General features: G+C 60.9%; 2 protein-coding genes across 2 annotated transcripts in view; one reads left to right on the top strand and one right to left on the bottom strand.

The window, feature by feature from the left end:
* The first annotated feature begins 110 nt into the window (after positions 1-110).
* KCNK7 (potassium two pore domain channel subfamily K member 7) lies at positions 111-4,209 on the top strand. The gene is made up of 3 exons (XM_002916695.4): positions 111-1,699; positions 3,241-3,639; positions 3,908-4,209. The coding sequence occupies exons 1-3, from the start codon at positions 1,381-1,383 to the stop codon at positions 4,159-4,161; spliced, it is 972 nt and encodes a 323-aa protein (XP_002916741.2). The 5' UTR covers positions 111-1,380; the 3' UTR covers positions 4,162-4,209.
* A 285-nt stretch (positions 4,210-4,494) lies between these two features.
* EHBP1L1 (EH domain binding protein 1 like 1) overlaps positions 4,495-10,968 on the bottom strand; it is a 15,307-nt gene continuing 8,833 nt past the window's right edge. Inside the window, 8 exon segments of the mRNA XM_034644837.1 lie at positions 4,495-4,961; positions 4,963-4,987; positions 5,111-5,225; positions 5,323-5,396; positions 6,167-6,266; positions 6,538-6,661; positions 6,757-6,812; positions 6,933-7,251. Coding sequence (XP_034500728.1) covers positions 4,887-4,961; positions 4,963-4,987; positions 5,111-5,225; positions 5,323-5,396; positions 6,167-6,266; positions 6,538-6,661; positions 6,757-6,812; positions 6,933-7,251 — 888 coding nt within the window. The 3' untranslated portion in view covers positions 4,495-4,886.

The following is a 10,968-nucleotide window of genomic DNA, read 5'->3' as shown; positions in this document are numbered from 1 at the left end:
GGGGGTCCAACCCATCACGCAAACCTGGTGACTTCATGCCCCAGCACAGTGGGCAGTCGGCCTGGGCATCGGCTGGGGTCCAGTCCACTGACCTCAGTCAGGCAGTCCGGGCCCTCCTCGGCACCCACTTTTTCCCCACCCTTGCCAGGCCTTTCCTGCCATTTCAGGTGACTCTTCGCCCCGATTCTTCCTGCTGCTGGGCCCTCCCTGCTTATCCTCAGGGCCCAGCTGCAGCATCACCTCCGCTGGGCCACCTTCCCTGGCCACACGGCCCCCTCCACAGGCAGCTCGCTGAGCGCGGGTGGCTAGAGCCCTCTGGGCAGCATCTTGGGGGTTTGTCTTGGGTTTGTCTCTATTCTGTGGTCTGGTGCCAGGAGGAGGGACCCACCCTGGCATGTGGCCCTGCCGCACTCCTCTTACTGCCACAGGGTTCTGTGGGTGGCCACCCCTACACCATGCCCCAGGGCAGGGCCCCTCTTCGGTTCAGGGGACCAGTAGCCCAGGCTCCCCCTCCCCTGCACACTCCCAGCACCAGGCTCACCTGGTCCCCAGTGTTCAGTGGGGCTGGACTCCGGGGTGGGCTCAGAAGGGAGGTGTGAGAACAGCATCTGTCCAGGGGCCTCTGGGCATCCTTGGCTCCTCTCTACTCACCACCCTGCCCCTACCTGACCCATCCCAAATCCTGCCACTCCTCTCCCCTCTTCCCTCCAGGATGCCTGCAACACCCCCCTGCCGTAGGTCTCCCTGGGCTACTCTTGTCCTCAAGACCCTGTGTCTTTCCCCGCTGTCCCCCCACGGCCAGTGCCCTGTTCCTCTCACACCCCGAGCTCTCTCCCACCTTGCCTGTCCTCTGCTGTTCCCCAGCTGCAATGTCACTCTCCACTCCTCCAGGAGCCTGCCCAGGGAGACACCCCCCACCCAAAACTTCAGGACACATACGACCATGTGAACTTGGCACGTTTCCGTGCTAACCAGTTTCTTGCGGCGACGCCAGGAGGGAAGGGACCCATGTCCATCCTCTAGTGTGCCCAGGGCTGAAGCACTTGCCGAGGGGGTGCACGGAATGTGCGTGACTGAGTGAGCTGCCCCTTGAATAAGCCACCGCAGTGGGACTTTGAGCCAGTCTCGCTCTCTCCAGGCCTCGCCTGCGGCGCCCCACCCGCCTCTCCCCAGCTGCAGGGAATTGGGTAAATAATGTGCTTGCCCCCCAGAAACTGGGAGGAGGGAGCCAGATCCCCTCCAAGCGCATTCCCACTCTCATCCCTCTGACTTCAGCCACCCACGCAGCGCCTCCTCCCAGCCCCACCCTGCCCAGCCCCTCCCAGGTGCCCGCAGTTGGAGCCGCCGCTCCCACAGCACCTCCAACCCCAGCGGTTCACCATGGGGGCTCTGAGACCCTGGGCCCGATTCCCACTACTGGTTGTGGCCCACCTGCTAGCCCTGGGGATTGGGGCTGCTGTGTTTCAGGCCCTGGAGGGGCCTCCGGCACGCCAGCTCCAGGCCAAGCTCAGGGCCGAGCTGGCCACTTTCCAGGCGGAGTATGGGGCCTGCCTGCCCCCCGGGGCCCTGGAGGAGCTGCTGGGCACCGCCCTAGCAGCCCAGGTCCACGGGGTCTCCAGCCTGGGCAATGGCTCAGAGGCCGGGAACTGGGATCTGCCCTCGGCCCTGCTCTTCACTGCCAGCCTCCTCACCACCACGGGTAAGGCCGCCAGGCGGCCGGGCAGGAGGGGGTTCCTGGTGTCCCTGGGGATGTAGCTCTTCTCCCAGCCTCCAAATGCCAGAGCCCAGGTCTGACTAGGCCTGATGTCACAGCTGGGGCTTCCCACCCCAACACCCTAAGTGGTGCAACTTCAGCTGCCAGGTGGGGCGTGGCCTCCTCAGCCACACCCCCCGACACCCCCTGAGACCCAGGAGAGATGCCCAGACCCAGGGGCCTGAGGCCAGGTGGGGGGAAAGGTATTGTGGGGTGAATTCTTGGATGGAGGAAAAGGGAGTGAACCCAGGAGTACAGATTAGGGCCACTGACTCAGGAGAGAGTGTCCAGGGGGAGGAAGTCCTGATGAGATGTTAGCCATGGCAAGAGAGCGCGAGATGAGGGATGAAGGAATTCCTGGCAGAGGGAATAGCATGGGCAAAGGCCCAGAGAAATAAAGGAATGGGACCCACAGCCCTGGAGGTTTTTCATCCTGCAAAGTGTCTAAATGTTTTTTGAATTAAAGTCTATATTGTCCGCTTCCGTTGAATAATCAGGAAACCTATTTGCACTGGGCCAGAATCCTACAAGGGATTCCGTATTGTCTGGAATAGGCCTGCACTTTGGGGCAGAGCATGTCTTCTCCAGGCCAGCCCAGTCCCCACCACTCCCTCTTGTCTCCCATCTGGCTCCTCTAGGCATTTGAGTTTACAACCTCCAGACTAGCCAGTCCTGTTCTCCCAGCACACCCTGCTCTCCCACCTCTCCCTAACTTTGCACATGCTTTTCCAGTCTGGAATGCCCTCTCTCTGGCACGCGGCCTCTTTTGCAGCCCTTCATGTCAAGTGTCTCCACTGATTTTCCTCCCTGTCTCCACCACCAAATGGCAGGGGCTGGGCAGACTCAGATGTCAGTGCGAGACCTAGCACACGGGATGTCTCCGTACACCTGCGGGAAGTGAAAGAGTGGGTGCCGTTCTTCCTGGTGGATTTGAAAGTATTGTATTGGTCAAGGGCAGAGCTGAGGAATCTGAGAAAACCAAGCTTCCCCTGGGGCGGGACAGTAGTTCTCGGAACCATCCCAGCTACAAGAGGCCTAAGGTGACTGCCTCTTTTAATCCTTACATTTTCCAGAAAAGAGTGGCCAGGGAGATTTGTTTATTTATTTATCTACTTATTTATTAGAGAGTGGGGGAGGTGGGGGGTGATAGTGAGCAGAGGGAGAGGGAGAGAGAATTTTAAGCAGGCTCCAGGCTCAGCACAGAGCCCCACCTGGGGCTCGATCTCATGACCCTGAGATCATGACCTGAGCCAAAATCAAGAGTCAGACATGTAACCAACTGAGAAGAGTGGCCAGAGAGGTTAAGGGACTTGCCCAGGACCCCAGCAAATGAAGAGCAAAGCCAGCCAGAGCCTGGGCCTGAAGAGTTCCCGTCACCTTGGCCACCAGAGGGCAGCCTTCTGCCGGAGGCCTCGTTGGGGGAAAGGAGGGGGCCCGCCTGGCATCACACTCAACTGTTCATTACCCACCGCCTCTCTCCTTTCCAGGTTACGGCTACATGGCCCCACTATCGGCAGGTGGAAAGGCTTTCTGCATGGTCTACGCCACCCTCGGGCTGCCAGCCTCCCTAGCGCTCCTGGCTGCACTGCGCCGCGGCCTGCTGCCCCTGCTCAGCCGGCCCGGGGCCTGGGTAGCCGGCCAGTGGCAGCTGGCCCCGGCCAGGGCCGCACTGCTGCAGGCGGCTGGATGGGGCCTGCTAGTGGCTGCGACGTTCGTGCTGCTGCCGGCACTGGTGCTGTGGGGTCTGCAGGGCGACGGCAGCCTGCTGGAGGCCATCTACTTCTGCTTCGGCTCACTCAGCACCATCGGCCTGGGGGACCTGCTGCCAGGCCGCGGCCGTGGCCTGCACCCTGTGCTCTACCACCTTGGCCAGCTGGCGCTTCTCGGTGAGTTCAGCTGTCACGGAGTGGGAGGGAGGGGAGAGGAGCCAGGACCAGGACTCCCATAAACGGCTGGGGAGACTGAGCCGTGCCGGTGAAGGACCACAGCCCTGGGGTGTGATGTGAGGGTTGTGGTTGGAAGAACCCTGATGGCAGCGTTAAGAGGATTGTGAGCGGCACCGGGTGCCACGGGTCGTGGGTCACCTGCCTGGGAGGGGGGGCAAGGAGCATCCCTGGTCCCCCAAGAGCTGCCTTAGCAACCTCTCCTCGCCAGGTTACTTGCTCCTCGGGCTCCTGGCCATGCTGCTGGCTGTGGAGACATTCTCAGAGCTGCCACAGGTCCGTGCCATGGTGAAGTTCTTTGGGTCCAGTGGCCCGTTGACTGCTGAAGACCAAGGGGGCATCCTGGGCCAGGATGAACTGGCTCTGAGCACCCTGCCACCCTCGGCTGCAGCCCCAGAACAGGCCCCAACTTGCCGACAGGGGTCAGGAGGTGGCGTTGAGCTCCTTTCAGGGGGACAAGCCTGACGACGATGAGGCCTCCAGAGATGGCAGGGGAGGGAGTGAGTGTAAGGATCTCAGGCAACAGTGTATTTAAAAGGGGGGCGCAATAACCCCGACTGTTTTCGTCTCTTCTTTCAATATGGGACCCCTAAAGCGATCAACGACCCAAACCCCATCATCCTTAAACCCCACCATCCTTTGAAGGTGAAGGCCGAGCAGAGCAGGGCCCTCCGCTGCCTCTGGGAACCTCAAAGCCCGCACAGGCCCCACCGGGGATCGCAGACAACCTTATCGGCCTCAGCCCCACCCCCTTCCGTCTATTGAAAGCCCCCGTCCTGAGAAAGGCCGGCGCTGGTGTAGCCTTGTCCAACTTTATTGCTCGCGGAGATCAGGAAAGGGCGGAGGGCGGGGGCGCAGCGGTTCAGCGGCCAACCCTGCTCCCGCGGCGGCCCGTCCGGGCCGTGACGTCGGTGAGGGGTTGTTCTGCCGGGCGCTCCTGGGACTCCCCGGCCCCGCGAACACACGCACACGCACTCACAAGGACAAATAAATACGGCCCGGACGGCACGGCCGTCCAGCCGCTCTGGTCGGTCGGGCCCCAGGGGCCGCCCTTCTCCGCCCCGTCTAGGGGCGGTGGCGGCCCCTACGAGCGGCGCGCTGAGGCCGTGCGGCCCCGGTCCTCCGGAGCGCCAGCCCCGGGGCGACCCCGCGCGGCGGCGAGAAAGCCTGCGGTGGGAGCGGGCCGGGCCTCAGCTCAGCGAACAGCGCTCGCGCCGGCTCAGCTGCCGGCTCAGCTTGCGGCGCCGCTGCTCCAGGCCGCGTTCCCAGGCGCTCGTCCTCCTCCAGGGCGCTGCGAGGGAACGGCTGCAAGTCAGAGTCGGGGCCCCTGGCCTCATCTGCCCCCACCCCGGCCGGAGCGAGCACGCCCCCTCCCCGCCCCGGCACCTCCCAGCGTGGACCCTACCCCACTCACATCCGCTCCTTGTGGTCCAGATCCCGGACCAGCTCGTCGCGCTGGTTCACCAGCGACACCAGCTCCTCCAGCAGAAGCTGCTCTCGGTGCTGCTGCGCCGCCGTCTTCAGCCAGTCTGAGGGTGGAGGAGGCTGAGGGTCAGGAGGCGCCGGCCCCTGCTCTGTCCTGGCTCCCAGCCCCGCCCGCCGCATCTCCCAGGTCCCGTCTCCCACCGTCGATAGTTAGCATGGCCCGTAGCTCCCGGCTCAGCAGCTGGAACCTCCGCTCCAGGTCCTGTTCCTCGATGCTGGGGCGGGGGAGGAGGTGGAGGTGGGACAGGGACAGGGGAACGGGAGGGGGAGGGGTGCCAGGGCTCTGACCGCTCCCTGGCCCCCCCATCCCACCTCATTTCCCGTTCGCGGGGAGGGCTGGGCTGAGGACAGCGCTATACCCCTGTTCCTGCTCCAAGTCATCTTTCTTCCAACTGTTCTCCAAATGCTGGCTGTTTATATTGTCTCCTCCCATCCCCCCTGCTCTTTTTTTTTTTTAATAAGAAACAACCTTGCAGGATTATTTGGATGAACATTATTCATAAACAGCAAGTATTAGACTAAAATTATTCTGAAAAATGATCCAAAATGCAAAAGGGAAGCAAAACTGCCTTCATCACGCAGGACTAGAAAAACAATCATGGCCGAGAGTTGTGTTTGACCCCACTTGGGAAACCAGCTCAGATCTCCCTGGGCCTCGGTGTTCCTTATTGTAAAGGAACAGGGTCCAACTGGGGCAGTCAGCCCTGACTCTCCCGTACCATGTTTTTCTCTGGGCCTTGGTTTTCTGATTCATAAAAATAGTACCAATTTAAGAGGTGTACAACTGATACAGGACTTTTGAGGGGAAAACATAAGATGACTGAACAATTTTTCAAAAAGATCCTTGCAGAAAGAAAAAAAGCGGTGAATAACTGTAATCAAAGCAGCCAAGATTCCCCCTGTTCTGCAGGCCCTGGGTTGGCTGGGGTTGGCGCCTGCGCTGGGCGGGGCCTGCCTGCGCTGGGCGGGGCCTGCGGACACTCACAGCAGCTGCAGCTGGTCCTGCCTTCGGATGAGAGCATTCTTCTTGTTGACCAATGTGAACCACTCCTGGATCAGCACCTCCTCCTGCAGCTTGTCGGCCCCTTGAACCAGGCCAGGACGGTCACCAGGCCTGCCCCCACCCCAGGTGGCAGGAGTAGGTGGCTGGGGAGTGGGGAAGGGGCTTGCTTCCTTGCGCATCCCAGAAACCAGAGCTGTGTGCCTCCGGCAAGCTGCTTCCCTTGCCCAGCTGTACGTGGGGACAGTGACCCCAGCCTTGCCTCCTCCCGACTCCTCCCCAGATCAGGAAGGGCTGCAGGGCTAGGCAGATCGGGTAGCACGTGTTGGGGAGTGGACTCCAGATGCCTGCACCACCTGACTCCATAAGGCTCCTCAGCTGTGTCTCCACCTCGGCCGCCCGCCCATCTATCTGTCTCTGCTCCTGTTCCAGGGCCTGCAGCTCTGCGCACACATACTGACTTGTGTCCTGGAACCTTTGCTGCAAAAAAGGGGGGCAAAGGACAGGGTGGGCTCAGCCCAGGCTCTGCCTAGGAAGTGCCACCCACCAGCTCCAGCCACCTCAGCCCTCCTTACCAGCCCAGCCTCTTCCCCTGGACTTGGGGGTGGCTCCTCTGATGGGGGACTCCCACCTGCAGACAGACACCAAGCTAAGTCACCTCCAACTGACACCAGCGCCCAGGGGATCCCCAGCTCAGGATCTGTGAACAGACTGAGCTGAGCTGGGTCGCTACTCCTTCAGAACTACTCACCAGGGGGCTGCTGTGGGGCTGTGGTTGTGGGTGGGCTGGGGGCGGAGCTGGGCTCAGGGCTCAGGCCTTCCTGTGGAGAAAGAGGCCAGTGAGGCCTTGGAGGGGTTTCCCAACAGCCCCGCCCTGGGGCCAGCCTCTTACGTAGGGCAGAAGGGGCCCTCAACCTCAGGCCCTGCCTGCCCAGCTGCTTCTCCAGTCCTGCGTGTGCAGAATTCCACCCCCCGCCCCCCCAGGGAAACTGCCTCCTCAAGCCAAGGTCACGGCCTTCACCCTCCCTGGCCCTGTGGTCCTGGGCCAGTCCACTCCCACTCTTGCAGCCTCACAGTCCTCATTTCCTGCACTGGGCTAATAACCCTGGCTTCACAGGGCTTCTGTGAGCGTCAGGGCTGAAAGGCTGAGAAGGGCCTGGCTGGGACCTCTCCCCTCTCTCACCCCCTCCTCCATGGAGCTCCCTCAGGCCACCTCCCACTCCCATCACCTAGCGCTTGTGACTCCATCACGGCCAGGGCGCCCACACAGTGACAGGGAGCTGACCTGAAGCACCCCATCTCCAGACCTAGGCCATCCTGAGCCGGCACCTCCATATCCTGGCCAAAAGGGGGCACCCTCCCACCTTATCGATTCCCATGCCTAGTGCCTGCTGTGCTCTTCCAGAACACTCAGAAAAGGTCAGTTTGGCTGGAAGGCAGGGCTGACCCTTAATGTGCCCCACCCCCGGCCACCGCTGGCAGAATCAGCTCTGGGGGCTCAGGTGCATGGCCAGCCCAGCCCCACTGATGGCTCCTGCTCCGGCCACCCTTCTGGGTCACAGGGTGGGGAGAAGGGGTTGAACCACCCTGCTGTCCACTCCACCCTGCACTTCTCTGAGATGCCTGCCTGCTGACTCTACCCTCCAGCCACAACGGAGGGGTCTTCCTAAAACCCTCACCTGCTGTTGTCACTCTCCCCTGGCCCCTCTCAGGCCCCAGTCTTGTTGCCAATGCCTGGTGGCAGCTCTGGCCTCAACTCCTAGTACCCCCAAACCGCACCCAGACATCACCCCCTAGCCATAGGCATCGACTTTCGCTTCCCCAAATAGCTTCCTCAGCCTGGGCTGGCCTCTCTCTGGGGCTGCCTGACATCAGCAACCTTCAGGACCCAGCTCAGCTCCACCTCCTTGAGGCCCCTTCGGGCTCACACACAGCTTTCTGTCTCCCTTCCTGACCTTCACACCTCCCGAAGCCTCACTGATTCCCAGGCTGGACAGCACTCCCACCATGGCCTCCTCGGCCTTCCCCATCACAGTGCCCACCCCATCGTGGCTGCTGGGAACCCCTCTCTCCCTGCCCAGAGGTAGCCCCTGCAGACAGGTGGGGCCCAGAAAATGCACGCGGGGCCCACCAATGAAAGGCTCTTGACTAAACATGCATGTGTTGGGCACTGCACATATATTGACTCCTTTTGTTCCCTCGACAACCCTGTGAGTCAGGGGTGATTACCATCCCCACCGGTACAGATGGGGAAACTGGAGGTCAGAGACAAGGCTCACACAGAGCCTGGCTTAGGACCCAGGGCTGTCCAATCCAAAGATTTGTTCCCAAGCATGGCCACCAATTTGCTCTTTGCCTCTGGATCAGTCACACCCGCAGGGCTTCTGTTTGTGTCTTTGTATGGGGGAGAAAGTCCAGCCCTGAGTAACCTGGGGGTCGCAGAGCTCCAGAAAGGCATCTGGGGGAGAACACAATTGCCCTTTTTTGACGGCACCCTGACGTGCTGTCTCAGGGCCACGCTGCGAAGAACTTTCATCTTTGCTTCTCATCCTCAGGGAAAGAGCACAGAGAGGTTAAATGGCTTGCCCAGGGTCACACAGCAGTCTGTGCCATTTTAGAGCTCTGGGTTCACAGGTGAACCTTAACTTCCTCTGCCTCTTTCCGCATCTCCCTGAGCCTCAATGCTCCCGCCTGCAAAATGGGCTCATCGTTCCTCCCGGGAAGGGGCATTGTGTGCGGTCAGTTAGGAGCTGCTGCGGGGTCATGGGGGCAGGCCAGGCACAGAGAACTGGGCACTCCACCCACAGAGCGGGCAGAGGCAGGAGAGCGAAGGAGAAACCCCAGCCTCAGCAACAACCGAGCTTACTCACGCCAGCCCTGCTGGGAATTCCAATGCTTCCTCATGTCTGACCCCAATTCCCCTTTCTACACCCCCATGCGTGGCCCTCCTCCAGGAAGCCTTACTGGGCAGAGGCACCCTGCCCTCCTCATGGTGTTGCCTCAGCCCCGCCCCAGCTTCAAGGTGCCTGACTTCATCCCATCCAGGACTCTGGGATCTCCCAAGGGCCGGGACAGGCCTGACCTCCTCCCACCGCATGCATGGGGCATGGGGGATGGGAATGGCCAATAAGGAGTCGTCCTGGGGCACTGAGTGGCTCAGTCAGTTGAGCCTCCGACGCTTGGTTTCCACTCAGGTCATGATCTTGGGGTCATGGGATGGAGCCCTTCATCAGGCTTGGCACTCAGTGTGGAGTCTGCTTGACATTCTCTCTCTCTGCCCCACCCCCGCTTCTCTCACTCTCTCTCTCTCAAATGAATAGATAATAATAAATAAATCTTTGGGGGGGGGGAAGGAGGACTCCCCTCCAGGCCTATGGGTCAAATATCTCCTGTGGGACAAGGGTTGGAGAGGGGCTTGGGTTGGAAGGACCGGATGCTGGGACTTGGGCAGAGAAAGGTGTAGGATGGAGCCTCCCCTTTCAGATTTAAAGAGCCACGGACACACATCAAGGAGGCTGGGGCCAGAGGCCAACAGACTGGCCATGGGTGGCTGTGTCTGATCCCTGCCTTTCACATCTCCTATGGGTGCCTCCAGCGCCCTCCCTGTCTCCCATTCACAATGCCGTGCCTCTGACTCTGTCCTCAAGGCTCCTGCCCTGCAAGCCAGCCTCATCACCACCTGCGGGCCTTCTGGGAGATGAGCGGCAGACAGATTCCTAAATGAAACCTAAGCTTTCCTGCTAACATGCTTTTACTGCAGTAGGTACCCCCACTTGAGAACAAATCCCTCCCAGTTTTCATCTGGGAAAGCTTGCCTACCTTATCAGCCTCACTCACATGGCTGCTTCTTCCAGAAAGACTTTTCCAGTTCGTGCCCTCCTTTCTTTAGAACTCAGGGGTCATCCCTGGGCAGCTGAAGGCTTGGAGTGGCCTGGCAGAGCTGCCCTTGCTGTCACAGGCAGGACGGGTGCAGTGGGTGGAAGGAACCCCAGCTGGGAAGCCACTTCAGCGGCTCTGAGTCCTTGAGCAAATCCCTGCCTTCTCTAGGAACATCTCCCCTTCAGAGCAGTGATCATGTGACACCCTGAGAGCCCCTAACCTGAGACCTGCAGAGGCCTGGGTGGGGGACATCGGCACCCGCCAGCGTCTACCAACTCCAACCTCCTGTTATCAGAGAAGAATGGATCTCCAGGACCTGGCGTTAAAGATCCAAGTCAGAGATACTTGGGTTTGGGAGGCCCTGGATGGTCCCCTCGAGCACAGAAGCTCTGTCCCAGCTTACAGTGCAATGGTGGCTCCTGGGTCCACCCCTGCAGGGAAAGAAACGGCCCAACCCACTTTACAGTCCGTAAAGAGCAGTGTCCTGAGTGATGAAAACATGGAGCCTTCTAAGAGCTTCCTGCTCCAGCCCATGATTCCACTACTTGGGTGTCAAGCATTAAAAACCATTAGCATATATCCCAAGGCTGGCAACAGAGATGGAGACTGCCCGGCTGCCGCTCCGGGCCTGGGGGGCCTCGGCTTGCATGTGTCCCCAGAGCAGAAGCTCACTACCTCGCCAGGGAACTCTTCGTGGCACCGCGGTCTCTCCACTCAGAAAGCGCCTCGCCAAGTCCAGCGGAGTCCCGTTGCCCTGAAGCGGCCACCCCTGGGGCCAGCTCTGCCCTTGGGGTCCCTGCGAGCCCCTGCTTCTCTGCCCCGCTCCCCCTGATCCCCGCGCCACAGGAGGGCACTCACTGCAGCCCCGGCTCCGGAAGCTCTGGCCGCTCCGGCGGCTCGCCGCTCCC

This window comes from Ailuropoda melanoleuca, chromosome 16, assembly GCF_002007445.2.
Source record: "Ailuropoda melanoleuca isolate Jingjing chromosome 16, ASM200744v2, whole genome shotgun sequence".
Classification (NCBI taxonomy): Eukaryota; Metazoa; Chordata; class Mammalia; order Carnivora; family Ursidae; genus Ailuropoda; species Ailuropoda melanoleuca.
Note: the sequence above shows the minus strand (reverse complement) of the source record. Positions and strands in the feature narration are given on the sequence as shown.